This window comes from Haliaeetus albicilla, chromosome 17, assembly GCF_947461875.1.
Source record: "Haliaeetus albicilla chromosome 17, bHalAlb1.1, whole genome shotgun sequence".
Classification (NCBI taxonomy): Eukaryota; Metazoa; Chordata; class Aves; order Accipitriformes; family Accipitridae; genus Haliaeetus; species Haliaeetus albicilla.
The window spans coordinates 10,429,279-10,451,507 of NC_091499.1; the positions used below are offsets into that span (position 1 = coordinate 10,429,279).

Genomic DNA, 22,229 nt, shown 5'->3' on the forward strand with positions numbered 1-22,229 from the left:
ATAAATGTCAGCAATTATTAAAATAAATATTTAAATTTTTACAACTGTCCACAGTTAAAATTCTCAATCTAACTCTTAAAATTACTCCCTTTCTGCACTCCCTCCAACATCTGTACTAGCTTCTCAAAGAAATTATCATCAGGTTTGCTTCCTGTTCTGACCTTCTCATTCTGCATTAACAATAACAAAAAAACAAACCAAACCCCCCACCCTCTCCTTTTTGTCCCCTTTTCCTGTAAAGTTAAAGCTTTGTCCTTACCTAAAGCCTCTCGAGAGTTCTGACCCTCCAACTGTTTGCATATTGGAAGTTGCCTTTGCACTCAGCATTTTTGGCAACAGCATCCTGAATTGCCCCTTCATCCATTTCACATATGTTTGAACTTATTTTCACATAACTGATTGTAAATGGATTGCCCTAGTCTCTGAAGATTTTGTATCTTTCCTCTAGATTAATTTGTAACATCATGTCTAAGGGGACACAGAATCTTTCCTGATCTACTTCCTTGTTATTATCAGCTGTTAACTTTTCATTTAGTTACACCTTACAATTCAGAATGTTAAATCGACTTGTAACTATTGAGTTATGTACAAGACTGTGTAGCTATCTCCACTCATCACCAAGTCATGCTCTCACCTTATTCCTTTCTTTTATTTAAGCTCACTTCTGTCCTTGTCTTCCAAAAAACCCAAACAACCCAGAACAAATAAACCACAATAAACAAACAAAAAATTGACTGAAATCATATAGGATCTTGTCCCACAAAATCTCAGTGGCCATGGTATTCAGATACCCAAGTCACATATGCCCACTAATATAGTCCACAACTTTTCTTCCCTCTAAATTACCGTACAAATGGTGCTAGTAATACAGAATCATTGGAATCCAGCTCTTTATTTAATCTTGAATAATCAATAGTAGAGGAAGCTTCTTGTTCAAGTTGGGCAAAGAAGATCTCTTTTTCTTCTTGTTCTTCCAAGGTATCCAATCCAACTCCCACAATACTTTGATTAGGCCCAGAAGCTAAAACTGAATCTAAATTTCAAAACAAAGAATAAACTAATTGTGTCTGTGCTGTACATCCACATAGAATAGTCATAATAGTTAATAACTATAGACAGACTCACAAAATATTAACAGTATCAAACAATCACAAGTTAGTACCAGGAGCCTTCAGCTCACGAGATGCAGCTGACAGAAGTGAAGAATCCTGACTTGCAAATTAATTAAGGGAAACAGTTTGTAACAATAGTTTATTTAGATCTAGATAACTTCACTAAATGGCTGCACTCTCAGTTCTCACCATTTGTCTCCAGGCTGTCTCTACTTAAGGAGACAGCAACGCCATTACTTTTCTGAAGCTGCATTTTTTCCACATGTGTATTCTCATCAGTTTCCCCCACAGGTTGTGAAGCATTCTGTATCTTGACAAAGCTTCCATTGGCTCCAAGCATTCCTAGGAAAAAAGTTGCGATAGTCTTGACTATTATCTAAAAGCTATTTGTGTTACACTTCAGTCTTTTAGTCATTTTCCAGAACCACCGATCTTAAGCTCATGTTGCAACTGCGAAGATACCCAGTCTCACAAGTTACATTCATCTAACTTCAGTTTCTAATATGAGATATGTAAACCTTGTTTAATTACAATTAATTAGTCTATTATAGACATTTTCTTCCCATTCTTCACATTTGCATGCAAACATATAGTTCAGCATGGGGCAAATATAACAACTGTAAAAATTGACTTACTGTAACCATTACTTATGGAGGACAATCACATACACAAATCCTGTACAGAAATTAATATTTCTTTGTTAAAAGCCAATTAATTTCGTTTGATCTACTACCCACAGGCTTTTGAAAACTGTAGCCATTGGCCCAGCAGCTCCTTTTCATTTGTTGCAAATTAAATGCTTCAAGGAAAAAACTAGTAACCAAAGGTCACTGATGAACACCCAGTGCTTCTATTCTGTATGTTTATGCAACTACAACATGCAGTTGCTCTCCTTACTGTTTTTTCATTGTTGTGAGGGTTCAATATCATCTTACCAACCTTATGTGTGAATTCTGCTCTCAGACAGAACGCTGCCTTATCCACTTCCTTATGGAAAACTAAAAGCCAAATATTCCAGTACATTACTAGTTAAAAAGCAGTACCAAGTTCCTTCTACCTGCCCTTAACACACACGCACATTTATACTTCAGATTCTTCAGAGGTTTTCTTAGGAGAAGGGCTAGGAGAAAAGCTGCATATGCATTTTATCCAATGACATATGAAATGATTTAACAGTTCTCCCAGAAGGGAGCAGAAACCGTGTCCATCTTTTCCAACACGAATCTCCAGTTGGTAAAATAAACTCAAAATTTTTTGTTCTGTCTGGCCAAATGATGTTTGAACGGTAGCTGTGTCCTGGTACTGAAAATACCAGGAGGGGTGAAGACAATGAAAACAGCCCATTTCCTGCTGGCAGGGGACTGCAGGAGATGAGTACATCAATAACCCCTCAGATCAAGAACACTAAACCAGTCTCTCACATGCTGATCAAGTGCTTCAACTGGGCTGTTACTCTGTCCTCTATACAGGTCCAGCCAAGTTCCTTTTAAGAAATGCTATACTTGCCTAGATCATGACAATGGAGAATCCTCTCCCTTCAGTACTGAAGATGTACCCAGACTGAGGCAGGGTGGGGAAAGTAAAAGTCTGAACACCTTTTCCTTCCCTACTGGGCAGCCCTTAGCATGTGCATTCTGATTATAAGAGCCTCTCTGTTAAGAAGTAGAACAGGTTTTTTTTTTTCTTGACTTCAATGACAAAGTCCCCTCACGCATTTTATTGGGAGGCTAAGTGTATAAGATTCTACATCCTGGAAATGACTTCCACATTCCTGTATCTAACTTCAGCTCCGTCCCCAATACAGAGCTCTGACTGACTTGCCTTCCATGCAACAAATAAATGTCAGAGACATTGTCTAAAGGTCAAGCTCCACATGTATATACAAAGTTAATGCCTACTACATTGAAAAGTATAAAATGAAAAGCTCAAAGTGCTGAACAGAAGTAAAAAGCACTAATAGTCCTTTTCTCTGGTAGCTAAGTGCAGTAATTTAGAGTAATTTACCCAGATGGTGCTCAGTTCTAGCTATCAGGACTGCAAACAGAAGTCTGTCTGCAGCTGGGTCACAAAATTTTTGCAGAGCTTTAGATTAGCCATAATCTCACCAGACCTCCAAGACCCTATTTTTCAGTGAGAATATGTTAGTAGACTCAAAGATAAAAACTGTTACTGCCCTCCTATCTAAGATTTGCAAGAAAGGAGATGGGAATATACTTCAGTAAAAAGACAATTAGAACTTTCAACAGAACAAGATTTTAGAAAAAAACATTTTCCTGAGTTGTTTTATTTAAATCATCTCAAACTCAATGAACTTTGTCACAGACTTTACACTGATCTTGCAGGTTTCATGGGATTTATGTAAGCTATCGAATATTTTTTAAGTATTTTGCCAGTTCAAACCAGACCAGAGCTTTTTTAAAAAAGCACCTCCCATAGTAATCTGAAAATCAAATACTGCTTTGCAGCCATTGAGTTTTGCAACTCTGCCACTCCCAATTCCCAGATTACAGGGGATACTACCATTTCTAATGAAGGCAACAATGCCTTTTTTTATTCGCCCTACACAATCTGAACTCCGAGAAACCTGTTAAACTTGGAAAAAATATCAACTTGGATGGATTTCAAAGTCTCTTTTCACTGTGTTTTTTGGCTGTTTGAACAGTCCTACTGATTTCTGTGGGGCTTGCAAGAGCGATTTATTTTTTAAGGGGTTGTTTGTTACTTTTCATAAAAACTTCTTGAAGCAGCAGTTTTCTTAACTCCAAAGATTTCACTACCCATATCTTCACATGCAATATTTTGTAAGGCTAATGATATACAGTATTCTTTTTTAAAGTCCTGCCACTTGAAATTAATTAAAATAAGAACCTGAGTTTCACTTAGAAAAATATTTCTAACCACCACACTCGCAGAGAAAAGTTTAAAAACATAAATACAAAGGATACAAACCTACAGACAATGACAAACATCCATTTAAAAAGTAACTTCTTTTGTCCTTAATCTGTCCAGGACTGTCAGAATTGAGCCATTTTACCTTTTTAATATCATATAAAATACAGTAAATTTGTTACCCTCAGAATTGTCTGGACTGTCAGAAGCGAGGCTTCCTTCTTCTTTGTTTAAGTTCAAATCTCTCTTGTCCTTATGAAATTTTTCCAGCATTTTGAATTTAGACAAAGCCTTGCTGCGAGATGCACTGAAGGAAGCTTTAGGGGCAACTACTTTTAAGTGTACACAAACATTTATAAGTTTTTATACATAATGGACAGGGAATAAAGAGAAAAATAAGATGTGAGATTGCAAATTGACACTTCTGAAAGTAATGCAGTTCAGCTTCTTGTAGACTGAATTATCTATAGTTTTCCAGCTATAACTAAAAATTAAAGTTAATACTTATAACTTCTGAGAATAAAACTCTTTTTTCCCCCTCTTTTTTATTTTAAAAAAGACAAATTCCTTCTTGCTCCACGTATACCTTGCATTCAAATACACTGTCCTAGGAGCTCAATACATTACCAGAAAGCAAAGAAAACTAGTAAAACTACTTCAACAATAAAAGAAGTTTTGTACAACTTTTGAAAGAAAGCATCTAGATCGGTTCACAAAAAAGTGGAAAAACATAGGTACATAAATGTGAATTACTACTGTTTTATCACTGTCCGGTACAAGAACTGCAGGTTGTTTGCTCAAACCCTTGTGAGGACTCGCTTAGCAGCAAATACAACCAAACACCTTCCACTCACATTAGTAGAATTAAGTTTTAGATAACAGTACCTATGCTGAAAACTCTGCTCTCTCATGATACTTAGCTGATAGTCACACTGCACACTTTATATACCTTAGGCTAGCCAGATGCACTGTAGTAGACTTTTCCTTGTTCAAATTGTCAGGGTTGAGGGGGCTTCTAAATTGGCTAATTCAGAGAAAACTCTTAGTTACAGGTCTTTTGAATTTACCTTGATACAAAAGAGAGCAAGAGTAGTCTAGGGGATCAGGCCAAGTACTTCTGCTTCTAGAAAAGGGACTATGGGGTATGTGACCAGAAGCTAACACAACTCAGAAACATCCAAGATGACTAAAAGAAGCTGGTGAGAATATGGCAGGTGCATTGCAAAAGAGAAATGGTATGAAATCCATTCTGATACAGTGCATGGGTCCTTTATTCCCTCATCTCATGTCCAAGTCCACTAGTGAGGCATCACTTCTCTAGATTTATATTCTCCCACATTTACTGCAAAACTAAAAGTGTTGACAGCATGCCTTCCATTGTAAATTATACAAACACCTGATGCCTTTTAAAACAGTAATTTGAAACAACTACAAAAGTCCTCCTATTGCTTATATTTCAAATATTAAGCCTAATTTGAGAAACAGATTCAGTTTTAGTGTTTATCTCCCAGACCGAGATGCTTTATAGCTATTCTATGCAAATGATGCTTATGAAAACACGGCAGCATATACACTCTAGAAAACTAACATAGGGAAATGTTCTATAGGCTACATAGCAGGTCACCAACATGATCTAAAGACCAAGTGCCAAATATTTCTTTGTCATGACTCTCCAAAATATTATTGATCTGCTTGAAGTTAACACCAAAGCCACACTTAAACTACTACATACAAGTTAATGGCTATTGTCATATACACAAAGTATTTAATGGATCAACGTTTATAACTCTTAATTAGGAGTTTCTCTTCAGATAGCATAAAAAGTGACTTCACATAAAATGTTGAATCTGAAGTTACACTGACTAAAATAATCCTGCAGATTAAACAACTTATTTTGTCATTATTACACCAATTGTACTGTTTCCATTCCAGGGGCAGCATGCACAGAGCAGCCTACTGGTCAACAGAGAGAAAAGAATCACATCAACAGAAAATAATTAGAATACTTATCTGACTGCAGTCTTTGAAATTGAACAAGTAGAACAGTGAATATTAATATTTCTTGAGTATGAAATACAGAAAGCGTACGAGATTTTTCTGTTTACTAAACATACTGATTTTTGTTTAGATTTTCAAAGTTATTCCCCTACACACACTGGCTTACATTCAATACTGTCTGTCCTACTACATCACTACAGGTAGTGATGTATGATGGAACAACAAGTGAGCAAAAGTTCACACAGTTATTAGTTTATTCTGGAAATGACAAATGAAGTAAGTGGCAGCTTGCTTTCAGTGACAACACATCAAATGGATGATTGCAAAGGATTTTCTACAGGAAATGCACTAGTAATACAAAGCTGATATTGAATAAATATAACAAAACCTATTTAATCAAATACCAGACTGGGAATCTGAATGGGGACTCTTTTGTTCACTATTTTCCGCTATTTCAGCATGGCTTTCCATCAGTTTCTTCTCTTTTCTCAGTTTAACAAATCTTGTTTGAAAATCTTGAAAAGTAAGACAAACAGCAAGAACAGACAGGCAAGCAAGACAGGACAGGAATTCTTATTAACCAATTTCTTTTCATCATTTAAATGACAAAAGTAGAAAGGACATGAGTTAGTGGTAGGTCTTTAAGCTGTCAAATAGGGAAGACAATATTCTGAATCACAGTTTGCACATTTCAGTTTAAAGCTGAAGAACAAAGAGTTCAAACATGCCTTGAATAACAAGTTGAGTTATTTTAAAATGTACTTTATACTTCTCAGCCAAATGAGCAGAAATGGTCTACACTGTTTACCATTAATTTACAAAACCAAGTGAAAACAGGCTATTAGTTTAAATCTCTACCTATTTCCTGGCACTCCTGTAACAAGATGCCTTGGAAAAAACAATCAGGCAACAAATACATGTATAGCATATATTTAGTCTTCCAGTCATCTCCCTGTGTCTTTCAAGAAAGCATGATATAGATACCAAAGTAATGCAAAATGAAAACCTCAAACTGGAAACAACTTATCAGCTTGATGTGTTAGTATTATTAGTATTCTATTATTTGTAATGCAGTGCCGCACTGTAGGTAGAGGTAAGATTTATACATTTACATAAGTTTGATTCATGATGACAAAACACTTAAAAAATAATAATTCTATTAGCTGACAGCCTGTTAACAAAGTCCTGTCTGCAACTAGTGTTGTGGTTCAAGCCTAGAAGAACACACAAGGCTCTCCACAAAATTTCAAAGCATGCCAATGTTACGCTTTTCAGAAATTAAATTCGGCTTATCTCCGTATTTATTATCATCACAGCAATATCATATTTTTTTCGCAGGACAATTATTTTGCTATGTAGGGCACATTTAATAACCTTATAAAAAGCAACAAATCTAAATCATCATCTTCTCAGTCATTCCATGCAGTAACTTCTGTTGCAACGCTGCTGTGCCTTCATCCATTATTAATACATCTGAGCAACATACTACACAACATACAACTGCTGAAGAATATTAGATCTGGCAAAAATGTATTTGACAAAGTACTTGGAAGCATGCAAGACAAACAGAGAGACACACAGAGGAAAAAAGGAGCAGTTCTAGAAGCCTAGCCACACTGAATTCCTTACAGTCACCTGACCTGCCATTTTAAAGCACTGCAAGTATATCTACATGAACTAAAATCATAGCATAGTTTGTAGTGTGTACACACATGTATAAATCCCCCTTCATGTGTGGGATTCATCATTCTCAGTTATAGCCACGTAAAAGTTACCTACTTTTGCAGCTGCAGAAGAAAACTCAGTTTATACTGAAGGCGGCCAAGTTGGCCTCTGCAAATGGCTCTCTTCTGTCTCCAAGTTAATTGCCCTACAACTAGACTTTAGTTAGCAGAATGGCATTCATCATAGTACAGATTGCTTCTGTGCTGTGCAGTTCCTAATCTATCACAGCACATGTCAATACAACTGCTACCATTTGCAAGTGTCCAGTGTGACAAATACAGCCCTTTCCTCATGGGATGACACAACAAAGAGCTCTGCTTCATGCCACAGAGCTATCGTCTTCTTGCCAAGACAGAACCTGGAAAGCCCTCTGGTAAAACTTAAAGGCCTCTCTGCTTGCCAGTATTAAAGTACTAGGTGGCATATGGCTTACTGCGTGTGTCCCACAAGCGTGGAATTCTATGCAGAGAGTGATGACGGAGATGTAGATGAAATAAAACTAAATCTGGCTGGCAAAAATGGTGCTTGGGGAAGAATTCAGTGCACAGATCTAGCATATTTGCCCCATGTTCTTGTATTCTCAGTTTTACTATGTCCAACTGCCAAGACATGTTGGACCTTTGGTTCAAAAAGCATTACACACAGATTACTTTCAACTCCTGCCAAAACAATCCAGCTTCTCATCAAGAGTATGAATATGAACAAGATAGCTTCTTTCGCAAGTAAATAGATTCCATACTGGCAAAACTGAGTAGGTTCACCTTCTGAATGTTTTCCTGTTAACGGAGAAGCTTTTTTTAAAAGACACCTTAAAAAGTTTACCAGAACTCTCTTTTTATTTTACACCTCAATAAACTGCAGATCAGCATGTTTCAGCTCTAATAGCTTTACCTCTGGTTAAACTACACTGCTGATAAGATATTCTTAATTTAAAAACTAAAAGTGGTAGAATTGGTGTGGATGGGAACAACTTGGTACAATCACATTAATTCTTCTGATTCTGCTTTGCATTGTACTTAACCTATACAAGCACTGTTCTCTAAAACTTGTCATCACCCTGCCTTTCAAGTACCTGTTCCAGTGCTTTTTGGTTTAAGCAGCATGAGAAGCATCAAAGTGCTTTATGGGTTGCCTCAAGCATCTCAGAAAAACCATGGAAGAATGCTGAACTTCTGAAGTCACCTGAAAATTTTCTTTGATAGTACGTAGAAAAAGGAGGTCATGCTAACCGCTTAATTCTCACATTTTACCCAGCAAGAACACTCTGTCCTTCCATTTTTTCAAAAGCTGCAAGGAAATCATAATATCTCATAACTACCTGATAGGAACTCTCTCATATCCATCTGAGTTTTCCAGCAACATCTTAAAAGGACAGAGACAGATAAGCAGTCCAGACGACACCTGTTAGGGTTATGCCTAAATGGCACAACTGCTAACTAAGATTTGACTCCTAACTATGACAACACTGACAGAAAGAGCTACGCTTAAAATTGGAGACTACCAGCAGTATCTTAACTCTGTCACATGAAAAACTGGTTTCTGGAACTTTCTGTTAAGCTCCATTTGTAAGTTACAAAAATCATGAAAATAAGAAGCCACCAATTACTACAAGAACAAGAGGCAATCACCCTGTGGAAACTAACTACTCGTAGGCTTTACTACTGAAAAATAAAACAATGAAGAAATGGAAAACTAGAGGTGGAAAGCTTGCAAACAATAATATATTTTCTTTCAGAACTATGTGACCAAGTCAATATTGAACTAGCAATCATGTCATCACAGCCCTTTTCCCCTTAAGCCATGGTTCTTGGCAAGGAAAATGTTGAGAATACTGACAGACAGACATCTTTGAACCAGCTGCTGTTGAAAAGTTTTTCTGTGCTTCCCCAACCTATTACAAATGTTTTAACTAGCATAAGATCAGACAAATTGGTCTTTTCCCTCTCCAGTTTTGAAAACAGAAATCTGTAAAAAGTCCGTATAAGGAACAGGTTGGTTACAAAACACACCTACAAATATTTCAGCAGAATTCATATGTTACTTTTTCTAATTATCTTACTATTTATACTGTTTACTCTTTACAAGTTTTAATAACTTGAAAGCTACAGGAAAAAACAGTAGAAAGCTTGCTTACAGCTTGAATACAATCCCTTTTAAAAAAACACAATTACATTTGAGTTTTATACTTTAGAAACTTGCATTGTAATGTTCTAAAGCACTTGAGTGGCATCAACTTAATCTGAAACCAGGCCTACATGAAGTATGAGAAAGAACTAGCCCGACCCCCTGTGGCCAAAAATTTGCAAAACTACATTATTTACCACTATCATCCAAATCTTCCTCAGATATCCACCATGGCACTGAATCCTTTTTCTTCGTTTCTTTTTTCCTGGGTTGTCCCAATGTCTCAAGAATGCTGGATTTTTTCTTTGAATTTCCAAGTGAATCATCTGAAAGAGACTGAGTCAATTGCATACAAGATTAAATACAGCTTTACATTTTCACATTGCTAACTGTCTTTCAGCCACTCAGTCCTGGACTTCTGAGTTCAGATGCCTCTCTTTACTCCCCACTGTCTGCCTTTTTTGTATATGCATGACAAAGTTGAGTAAGAAACAATAACAATATTCATGTGGCATAATACTGTATATTATAACAACCCCACTGCCAGAATCTGGGTATGTTAAAAGTTAACTGCTTAGTAGAGTAAATGTTCAAATAAACAGCATAATCAGCTCTTTTTCAGTTAGTTACAACATATAAGAACCAAAATCCCGACTACATCCCTGAAGAGAATGAAGTAGAACAGAAACAGTTTTGCCTTAGCCTTCCTTTGTACATGAACAACACTATTAATATTCTAAAAATAAACCTTCACAAGCAACATTCTAGCAAATCAGATTTCAGAAATTAATTTCATACTTTGTGTTCATGGACATTAATAGAAATGCCAGAGCCATTCCTACCCAACTCTGTGTATTAAGCTTTCATATGTGCTAGTTACCCATGCCGATTTTGACTGATGGCTTAAATCAATGGAGAAAAAAAGTCTATGAGTATGAACATCCTATGAATTTAAGTTACCGAAGAGTAATGGGAGGGAAAAGACCTACAGACACTTCATAAGACAGCATCACTTTTTTTTAAGTGATGCTGCTTTTTTAAAAAAAAAACAACTAATCTCTGCTCTTTTCCTTTAATAAAGCTCTTTGTGGCTTACAGCAGGCTTAGAGCCACAATTAGCTTTCCAGACATTGAACAAGGAAATATATTCATTAAGCTAGCACTCTGAAATCTTATGTGCTATGTATTCTTTGTACTTAAACTCAGTAAACATGGGGTTAAGGGCAATGACATACATTTTATTTTTATCTAATGTTTTAGCCATAATTGTTGAAACCAATTGTCCTGAAGTGTCTTAAAGAACACTGTGAACAGAGTTAGCAAAAGCCATAAAGCATAAGAAACAAAGAATTCACATATGAAATGCATCATATGGAAAAATTTCAAAAGCTTCACTTTCGTAATAGTCACAAATAAGAAAATGTGATAATATAAACAGAATACTAGAGGCAACAGGACTGTGAGTACTTAATATGTAAAACACAAGAGGGTATTTTATCAAAACAAGCCTCTGCAGTCCATTGCCTGATCCTATTGCATAAAAAGCACTACCATAAAAGCCTACCTTTACTACATATCTAACGCTTCAATTTATATGGGCCTAACAAGAAAATCCATAAATCAAATGCCAATTATCCAAAACTACCATTTCAGAAAATAAAGAATTATAAGAAAATAATATTCTTATAAATATCACTGGCCAATAACATCTTCAGAGCTTAGAGTTTCACTTGAGAAAACTAAATGCCTGTCATACAGTCTCAGAAAGAAAATTTAAGTGCTCTGAGCCTTGCACTTTAATAAAACACAATTTTAATAAATTATGAAACTGCTAGACAACAGGATGTATTGCAATTTCTTTAAGTTGGCTCAGTGACATAGAACAAACCAGCTTTACATTCTTAATAAATGTCCTATAAATAACAACTTCCTTACACGAGTCACAACACGAGTACTAGTGCCATTGTCCCCAAAGGTCGGACTGCCTCCTGCTAGCTAGAAGTACTAACAGGTGCTTGATGCAAGCTCTGTTATCGCTTGCTGTTTCTTTTATGACTAACGGTACCCTCTACTCTGCAAGCAGAACTTCAGTGATGCTTGTACTCCTTAGAGTATTGTAACTAAAGAAACTGAAACTCCCACAGGTTGTTCTCAAGTTCTGGAAACTTTCTATGTCCAGCCATCTTGTCAACTGCAGACAGTAAAGTTGCAGCAGCTGGGAAAGAAATGCTGACACAAAAATACTAGTGCATTTTTCCCAACATGTCAGTTGTCTCAACAGTGAAACTTACAGATTTTTTTCTTCCTTTGAAAAAATGTAAATAAATTAGTCAATCAACTTTTTGGACCAGTAATGGCTTTTCAGTGCCACTAAGTGGCACTGATTTCTTCCTTCCCCTCCTCTATAAAACAGCCTGTCAGCCTTTCAGGAGCACAGACACAGGGTGGGGGGAGGATGGGGGGGGAAGAAGTGTCAGTTGTTTAATCTCAACTTAAATAAAAGCCCAAAGAGTCAGTTTTAAGAACTGGGACAACTACATGGCACATAATCAGCTTACCACCTCCTATACACATGAAGGAACTTAAGTAAATAGGTAATACAGAATTGGATCTGAAACACTTGGACTTTCATGACCAGTTATCCTAATTATTTTACAAAACAAGTCTTTTTCAATGAAACAAGTCTACTCCAAATTATATTTTTAGTACAAAATAATATGTTAATATATCTGATCTTTTAATAAAAATTAAAAATGTTTTTCAAACATGGTTTAATGTGTAGTGTTACTCTTCCAGGTGCTATACTACAGATTTCAATAAAGTTGGTGTAGCCTTTCCATTTGAAAGTCTTCCTTCTCAGCTGTCCATGAATATCAAGTAGAATGCAAATCAACCTAGAAGACTAGAAGAAGACAATGGCTTTTTCATAACTTTGCTTTGCTTGAAGTGTCATCAAAAAAGGAGTTAATTGAAGCACTGTGTATTAGAAAGAGCTCCTCACGTTGCATGTCCCAAGGGAACTTCACAGCCAACACTCTGAAAACCTAGGAGCTATACCAATATGACAGATGACGCTTAAGGGAAATTAAAGTGACAATAGGGGAAGCACGCTAAAGCAAGATATTGGTGGTGGGGAGTGGAAGGATCACAGGCACACAGACAATGGAGGAGGAAGAGAAGAATCATGGATGACAACAGGCTGTTCTGGCAAGGGGCTGGGAATAAGCATGACCATGCAGAGGAATTGTTAAAAGACCTACCCTACATGCAGTAATTGTTAATGCACATTGTGTTTCCTTCTGTTTAATGATAAAAGGCTAGAAAAACCTCTTCACTGATAGGTTTTAAAGTTCAGTGCATATGCCAAAAGACTTAGTTTAATCCTATTAGACCTGCATCATCCAACTGTATATACAGTCTTGCTTTTAACTTTGTATGTTTTAATCGCTAACATACATACAACCCTCCCAATAAAGGCAGTTTCACTAACTATGAGTTATTTAAAAGGAAAAAACCATCTTGCTCCATTTCTTTTCTGAAAGATTTGCTTAAACAATATTAAGTCTTCCTCAAACTACTAAGAAACAGTTTTTGCTATTCCCTCCCCCACTGTTACACTCTCAACACAAACATCACCTACGCAGCAATTTCAAACAATGGAGCACACCAGTTTCTCATCTTTCTAACAATAAAAGGCTGCACACTTTATAAAAAACAAAAGCAAAGGGAGGGACATAACAGAAGATGCATGCGTATAAAGTAAGAGAGTAGATAATGTCATTGTTTAGGTCTGTATCTAGCTGGCAAAACAAAACAATGCATATTTTTAACGATTGGAGTGGCAGTATATGTGTTTAAGCAAGCTTAAACACTTTACATACAGTGTTAATTGTTTTTTATCATTTCAAAGTAAGACATGAGTTGTTAAAAGTTACGTTCTCTGGAACACACCAAATACCACTTAGAGTAATTCAATACAGCTATTTTGACTTTTTTCTAACTTGAGCATTCTCAGTGTGGGCAATAGCTGAGGAGCAAGGAGAGCATGTCAAATGAGGAACAAAATACTAGAAGCGATCATATGCAGAGTTTTGACAGATGCACAAAATAAAAGAATAAACCTGTTTCTCTTCCCCAGAGCAACTCCCTTCATAACAATAGTAAGTAAAGAACTTTTGACAGAAATGCAGAGCCTAATTTTCTATTTTTACTAACATTAGTAATTTCAGTGAATTCAAGAATTTTAACTCAATTACATCATCAAATTTAAGTTATTTGTGAACCATACATTTCAGATGGCATTTTGGTTTTCTATTCTCTCAATTTAGTATTGCTCAGTGAAGTTACATTTACTCTGTATCTGTAAAAATACCTCAAAAGCTGCATGGTCAAGGCAGAGTTACAGACCTACCTGGAAAAGCTAAAATCTTCTTGAAAAGAAGCTTCTGGTTACTACAGATCTTTACTACACAGTACAAAGTGCAATTTTTATATAATCTAGCACCTACATTTTTCACAAGTAATCAAATTGTAGCACAGCCTCTACATCAAAAAAACTTTAAACATACATTACATATAACAAGAGACCCCAAGAATATTCTCTGCCATGATCAGCGACACTTATAGCCAGTAACAGAATCTAGTAAAGTCCTTATGTATGCGGTATTTACACCTTAGGGTTACCACGCTGCCCTCTGGTATATCAGACACACAAATTCTGAAATTACAGGTCTATTTACAGTGAAAAAAACATACCAAGTTAGGGCATTTGGACCATGTCTGATAACGGTTAGCTTAAGTCACAACTCGCAGACTTGTATGATTTTGCCTGTACTCAAAATCATCGAGCACCATGAGGAATAAAAGGAATTGAATTAAAACTCTCTAATCACTACAACATACTTTATTTTGTTAGGATTAATACCAGAATTTTTAAATAGAATTCAGTGAAATTAGGTATTGCACAGAAAAATAAGGAAATTCTTAAAAAATAGCTTATGCCTACATCCAGGAAAAGTTTTTTATCTCATTTTCAATTATATATCAGTCTGAAGCTTCTGCTACTAAATAACACACACAATCAAATTGAAACAAAAATCAAGAAGCAAGGGCTTTCTGAAGATACAACCTAGCAGTGACAAAAAATTTATTTAATCACAAAACTGTTCTCTTGATTTCAATATAGCAAAATAGTATGAATTAAGTTTAGCAATGAAGTTAAGACCCTGCAAAAGACCCACACCTAAGACAGCTATGTCAATTATGTGATAAAAGCACAGCTGCAACTTCCATTTCATATTATTCCATACTCAATTTTTGCCCTGTATTTTAATAGGGAAAAGGGATGTGACCTTGCTCTGAAACATACCTCTTTCAGAAACTCTTCAAACTGCTCATCTAATTCTTCTTTTGAAAATCGATGAGCCATAATCTGCAACTGGATGTTACCTTCCAAACAACTGAGTTTAAAAACGAAGATTTAAAATGAAAATAAAGTTAATTAAAAGCATTCTGAAATTAGAAGTGCCTAGTGATTTGCTGCTTTCTGGAGAGCTATAAGCAAAAAAAAAAAAAAAAAAAAAAATCTCAAGAGATGCCAAATTTCATTCCTCCCACCCCTAATCTAAATTATTTACTGAATGAGACAATCAATGCAAACATACCTGGATTACCCAAATTCCTTATGATCAAAATACTCATTTCCAAAAACAACAGTTTCAGCATTTAAGCTTTGAGGGATAAATAACATATGATTCTCTTCACCATCTTTACATTTTTCTTCAAAAGACAGCTCTCTTAGCTACGCATAATTAAGCATTTTGTCAATGATCAAACAAGAATCCGCTGCAGTAATACTTCCCCTCCATGTTAAGGGCTTTTAACTCCTTTCTATGTTTCTTCTCCAAAACTGGAGACATCTGGCATTATAAGTTTTGTTTCATAGTCTCTGCCGTGCTTAGGACTCAGTAAACAACAAAAACATGGAAGTCTTTTAAGATTAGAGGATGACATTTGGTTTGATCTGTCCTGACACAGAAAGCCAAAGGCACTTGCCCCTCTCCCATTCCCAAAAGTCTGAGTTGACTTCTCAGGTATAAAATATGCCCCCCCCCCCCCAAAACACTACAAAGCTTTTGTATATCACACTGCTCAACGCATATGGCTACCTTCAAAATTGCATACGTATAGCAGCATTAAACTACCCTAGCATCCTCCTAGCTGAGAAGTGCTATGTAAACATAAAAGGGCTAAACATTTGCAGAAATGCTCTTACCATTAAATAAAACTTCTCCCAATATGGAGCCCTCTCAGTACACAGGACTGTTACCTACCTAGTAAATTGATTTTGACAGGCGAGTTGTGACAACTGCTTCCTGCTTTCACTCCTTATTCATCCATAGACCACCCAACACTTTGGCTTTGGCAGTTAAAAAAAAAAAAAAAAAGTTATAGCAGACTGCCCAGACTTTGAATTGAGTAGGATATCCTTATGTAAGCACTTGGACAATATCTCTGAAAACACGGTAAGAAGATTAAGAATGTTACCTCTCATGACACACATAATCCAGTGTCCTTTTATACTTTTACATCAAAGAACACTAGATGCTAAACGTTAGGTGCTTTAACAGTTTACTAGCTGTGCCAACTACTTCAGCAAGCAGAGAATACTTAATTCCAGCCTTACCAGAAAAACAAACTGATTCTTCTGACATCACCTGTACTTGTCTACCTTATAATTACAGCTTTTATAAAAACTAACCGTATAAAACTTTATTTTTCAAAAGGACAACAAATATGTCGGACAATTTCCCTAACAGAAGATTACAGACAAACATTACCCTTACCAAATACAGCCATACCTTTAGAACCGGAGGCTCGCAAATGACTTTGTACATAAAACAGAGAAGTCACTTGCTGGGGTATTTGCTATAACACAGTGCGGAAAGCCGAAGTTTTGGGAAGATATGGCTAAACCACAGGGCTGAAGGAAAGCTTCTACAGCCTAACACGTTTCAGGTAATCTTTTAACCACCCCAGCGCTAGGACCAGCCGTCACCCGGTCCTCCTCCAGCTTCCCCTAAAGCAGACGCCGAGCTGGCACAGGCGGCGGCCGGGCAGCAGCCCTGGGGCCGGCGGCCCGCGCTCCTCCCAACCCCAGCCGCGACTCCCCGGCTCTCGTCCGGCCGGGAGGAAGGAGGGAGGGAGAAGAGCAGCCCCCGACGGGGCACCGCCAGGCCGAGCCGGCGGGTGGGGCTCGGCTCCGCGGCCCGAGGGGACGCTCCAGAGAGCGGCGGGGGACCGAGGAGGAAGCGGCTCAGAGCCGAGCGCTACCCTGAGGGCGGGCGGCCCGACCGCTGCCCTGCCTCGGGGCGCCGGCACCGTACCTGGCCCGCGTCGGGCCCCTCTCCGTCATGGCCGCCTCCCTCGCCGGCGGCGCGGTTGCCTAGGAAACCCTCCCGGCCACCGTACCGCCCGCCAAAACTGACCGCGGGGCGGCGCGTCACGTGATCCCCCCCAATCCACCCGGCTTTCCTCTCTCCCCCGGCCGGCGCCGCGGGTGGAAGACACGTGACGGGGGACAACGGGGGGGGGGGTCCGGCGGCCATTACTACCGTGGCAAAGGTAACCTCCCCTCGGCTTGGCCAGGTCCAGTCCGGTCCGGTCCGTCCGGCGCGGCTTGGAGGCGGAAGTCGCCGCGCGGTGACGTGGGGGAAGCGGCGGCGGCGGCACGCGCCGGGCGTTGGGGAGCGGCGCCCCCTACCGGGCGGCGGGAAAGGGGCCGCGTCCGCCGTGAGAAGGAGGTCGCGCCGGGATAACGCGGCGGCCGGCGAGGCCCCGCCCCCCCCTCCCCGCACCTGCCTCCGGGGCTGCCAGCGAGGCGGGGGGAGGTCGCTGCCGGCCCCGGGGGCTGCTCCGACCCGTCCCGTCCCATCCCGTCCCATCCCGTCCCGTCCCCCACTCCTCCTCAGGGACGGGCTCGGGGCCCGCTGGGCGGGAGCGGAGGTACGGGACGCGGCGTTGGTGGCCCGGCCCGGCCCGGCCCGTCGTCCCCTTCCCCGGGCCGCTGTCGGTTCTGCTGAGGTTGTCGCGCTCTTTCTGTCCCCTGATCTCTAGGAGCTGCGCGGGGTAAAGCGGGGGGGATTACAACAGAATTCGGTTTATTTCTCCAGCCGGTGGCGATGCGAGGCCGGCGCAGAGGACCACCCCTGCTCCTGTTCGGGAAGCCTGCGTTGCCACCTGCAACTGAGGTCTCTTCGTCACGTTTCTGAGGCAAGCGCTTCTCCGGGAGTCCTTCAGCTAGCTGATCTTCTGGAAAAGCAAGATGGAAAGAGTTAATCGCTTCCCCTAATGCAGAGGTCAAAACCAAACTCATCCCTTATCGCTCTTACGCAGAAATTCCCTTCTAAAGCTTTTCTAACGTTTCAGCCTCAGATGTCGGCTGCTGTGCTTTTAACGCATTTTGGAACATCTCTGCAAATGTTTAAAATAATGCGGAGAAATTAATGACCCCTGTTTCCCTGACCGCTGTCTCTCAAATAACCACAGAACAATTGCAGTCTGTGCTTGCATGTGCTCTCCAGCTAGGGTCTGTCAGTTGTGTTTGTTGTGAGAGTCACGTTGCTTTAGGAATTTTTACGCCAGCATTTAGTAAATGGCAAAATAAAACAAGCTCACTTAAGAATACAAATGAACGTTGTTCACACACGCGCACACACACGTTTTGATTCTCTGTTGGGCAGACTTGGAATGAAAAGATTTTGAAAGAAAGTTTTCTTCGGTGAGTGTTGGATACTCATTGCAAGTGAGAAACTAGTTAAAATCCTGTTACTGTCTCTCATTTCCTGTTAGCTTGAGAGATAAAGACCGTGCTTCCAATATGGCCTTTATGTATCCCAGATTTTTTTATGCAAGTATACATTACAGTTTAAATTCATCAAAGCAAAGAAATGCAGGCTCTATATTTTCCACCCAAGTCTATAGGATTTACTTTGCTAAAGGTGCTGCAGTGCTTCTTTCAATCAGAATGGAGTATTATATTTTCATTTGCAAAGTATGGGTCATGCATTTCGTCTTTGTGCTCAACTTCTGCTGCTGTCTATGGGAAATGTGGGAGCTGATCAAGGACAGGATGCCCACATAAACTAATATACTAGAACAATTTGTTAAGCGTGACAGCCTACTGCTGGTGAAAACATCAGTTTCCAGCGTTTGCTCTTTTCTCTCATCTCATGAAAAAGCATGGAGCGAGGCATGAGCATTTAAAGAGAAATATGGAAATGAAGGGATGTCAGTCTGATGCTGCATGCCTTGATCCTGCTCAGATTTAAGCCAATGCAAATTTTGCTGTTAACTTCAAAGCAATAGCTGTGACATCATTCATTGATCATGAGAGTTACTTCATATATAATCAAATAATCACATCAAGGGCTCAATCCTGCAAGCTGCTAAAAAACTGTTGCACATTGAAGCCTTTCTGTTTGGAGAAATATGTTCAAAGAGGCTTGTACAAAGTATAGAAAAATGTGTGGAGTGATCAATGCTGTTAGAAACCTCAGTGCCCATATGGGAAGGAAAAAAACCCAAACCACTCTTGATGACTGTGGTGGAGAGGAGGCATTGCCTGGTGTTGAAATGTCATCCAGTGCATTCAAATAACATGCACAATAGCCACTTGAAAGATTTTCATTTCCTTCTAATGCCAACCAGTTGGAGCAGTTTTCTCAAGAGCTCTTGACAGTGGAGCTGAAAAAACGGAGAGCAGGGCTAGCCATGAATTTCAGCCAGGAACGTGGCAATTTGGGCGGCAATGCTAATAAAGCAGAAAGGCGGTCACAAATTCTGAAATAGATCCTGCTGGACAGAGCCCCAAATTATAAGGTAAAATTCTGGCTCTGCTGACATGGGTGGGAAGCCTTTGTTGACTTCTGTGAAACAAGATTTTGCTGCTGTAGTCGTTGGCTTCTCATTTAAATGTGTGGCATGTGTACACTTAACACATTTTTTTTCTCCAGGTTGCTAAAATATAAGGCTTCATGTATTAGAGTAATAATTTCAAACAATTAATGGTGAAATTAAAAGGGATAAAATATCCATACTTTTGTTTTTGCTCATCTCATTTCAGATTCGTATAATCCATAGATGTCAATGGGGAAAAAGACATCAAATAAAAAAAGAAACAAAATGTCTGCCACATCCACTTTGGCTGAGGCATTGCATTAGATAGTATTTCAGTACTGAACTTGCAAATATGTGAAATATGAGATTATGATAACAAATATTGAGCCATATTCTTGATTATGTTTTTTTAAAGGTTAACAGTTTCATACTGAATGAAAAGCAAACAAACACTGGTGAATTAAGAAGTTAAAACTGCATTCTCTGTGCATGCCCACTGTGATAATACTTCCTTACATGACTATGCAATAAAACCCCTTTCCAGTATACACATCAGAAAAAGGAAGAGCCTTCCATAAAAGTACAAGTTGCACAGAAAATGGAAAAATTATGTGGAACTGTATTTTGTGCGAGAGAAAACAGTGGTCTGTCATTGTTAAATTAGGATTTGTTATAGTTCACCTAACTATAATTTCAGTTTAAAAGATAATTTTTAATACTTTCACTTTTGTTTCACTGCAGGTCTTATTTTGTTCCGCCACTGATTAGCTGTAGTCCTGAGATCCCGAGGGCCAAATTTATGGTCGACTGTGTTACGGTAGCTAGCCTGAACTCAGCTTAGCATCTCACCCGCTGGGTCTTTTCCATCATGCAGTTTCTCCATGGGCTGAGAACTAAATTCTGCGTCATGTTTCAAATTATTCCAGAGGCTTAGACCTGTTGCTAATCTTCTGCTTCACGCTTGCATCTGTTGAATGGAGCTGCAGGTTTAGAAGCTGGGTTGTCATGTTGCTGGTCATTTCCCAGTTTCTGGAAGTTAGACATGCACCGTTTCACAGACTTTTTGAAAACGGATCATCCCTTTGGCTCATTTGTGTAAATGCTTAGTTGCCTTAATGTTGTGCCCTGTGCTGCCAACTTTTCAGTTCCTCTGGAAGAGGGGTGTTGCAAAGTTGCTGTAATTACTGGCTGCAGGAGTAAACCCTTCCCCATCATAGAGAAAACTGTGCTATCACCAGCAAATATAACCAGTTAAAATTTCCTTCAAGAGGTTAAATGTTTGCAGTCAATAATTATAGCTGCTTCTCACTCTCTCAACTTAGAAGAAGTGCATTTGCCAACATTTAATGCTGCTTTTTCTTCCATTTCAAGATTCTCTGTAAACTTGTTAGGAAACTTTGCTCTGCTGCGTAATCCAGCCACTAGAGCAAGATTCCTCCTGTTACGAGCTTTCATTTTTGACAAATCCTGGGAAAATTATTGTGCAAAGATAGATACAAACATGGCTGGTTTGACCAACTGTAGCACATTTGAACTAGCCTAATGATCCTGTCCCATGCCTACTGCTGGTCCTTCTTTGCCAGTGAAAATTCTCAGTGCTTGGCATCGGGCGACACACCTATGACTCCTACTCCACATGGGGACTGGAGAAACAACTTGGGTCGCTCTCACCACAAAGTCGTTTGAACTGGAAACCCTCATCTGCCATGAATATTCTCCTTTGTATATAGAAAGTTTTATAATAAATTTTTCTCTTTGTGTGAAGACACACCCTGTATCTTCAGTTCAGAAAAAAACTAAGGTAAATATTTTTATAAAAAATTCTTAGTAGCTTAGAAAAGATTAAACTCATAAAACTCAGCAAAGAAAAATTAAGTGTTCTGATTTATTCAAATTTTTCAGATCAGTAAAACCTCTCGTTAATCCTGACAACATATCTGCTTAACACTGGCAAGAATATTAGCTTTGCATTTCAGTTTTTCTCTTGGTTATTTTTAGTTCTTCTGAAGCCTGGGAAATAAGAAATATAACCGCTTTGAACAGTCTGAAAGAGCCAACTCTAGCAGGGCCTCTGAATCTGATTAGATAAAACAACAAAGAGGTTCTGTTAGGGCAGAGGCAGGAAGAACTAAGGTGGGTGGCAATATCTGTCATAACTCAGGGGAAATGTAGCCTCAAAGCACTCAAAAGTGGGTGAAAAAAATAACATAAGCAATAGACAACTTTCCCACATCTTGGGTCACTCTCCAAATGCAGTTTGAAGAATTTTCTCTGCACTCAACTTTTTTTTTTTTAATTTTTTTTATTTTTAAACTACAATAAACAGCACATGCATGTGTGTTTATCTTAAAAAGCTAATTTAGGGGAACATCGTTTCTCTGCAGAGAAACATCCGAAAAAGCGCAGTATGGCAAGTGCGATTACATTTGTCAGTACAGAAACAGCATAAGATCTCAAGTGATAGATTTGGAATTTTCAACATTT

General features: G+C 38.8%; 1 protein-coding gene and 1 long non-coding RNA gene across 6 annotated transcripts in view; one reads left to right on the forward strand and one right to left on the reverse strand.

The window, feature by feature from the left end:
• CEP162 (centrosomal protein 162) overlaps positions 1 to 17,534 on the reverse strand; it is a 47,603-nt gene extending 30,069 nt beyond the window's left edge. Inside the window, exons 1-8 of one of the 5 annotated variants that reach the window (XM_069804792.1) lie at positions 17,462 to 17,534; positions 16,181 to 16,266; positions 15,217 to 15,307; positions 10,046 to 10,184; positions 6,404 to 6,514; positions 4,184 to 4,333; positions 1,302 to 1,454; positions 847 to 1,033 (exon numbers count right to left, since the gene is read on the reverse strand). In XM_069804792.1, the coding sequence (XP_069660893.1) occupies positions 847 to 1,033; positions 1,302 to 1,454; positions 4,184 to 4,333; positions 6,404 to 6,514; positions 10,046 to 10,184; positions 15,217 to 15,276 (800 nt within the window). In that variant the 5' untranslated portion in view covers positions 15,277 to 15,307; positions 16,181 to 16,266; positions 17,462 to 17,534. Of the gene's footprint in view, positions 1 to 846; positions 1,034 to 1,301; positions 1,455 to 4,183; positions 4,334 to 6,403; positions 6,515 to 10,045; positions 10,185 to 15,216; positions 15,308 to 16,180; positions 16,267 to 16,708; positions 17,411 to 17,461 lie in introns of those variants that run through there. The other 4 variants (XM_069804793.1, XM_069804790.1, XM_069804791.1 and 1 more) reach the window with 4 other exon arrangements.
• Positions 17,535 to 17,571: 37 nt separating this feature from the next.
• LOC138689546 (uncharacterized) lies at positions 17,572 to 20,295 on the forward strand. The gene is made up of 2 exons (XR_011328403.1): positions 17,572 to 17,852; positions 18,020 to 20,295. It is a non-coding gene; the product is annotated as an uncharacterized lncRNA (long non-coding RNA).
• The last annotated feature ends 1,934 nt before the right edge of the window (positions 20,296 to 22,229 follow it).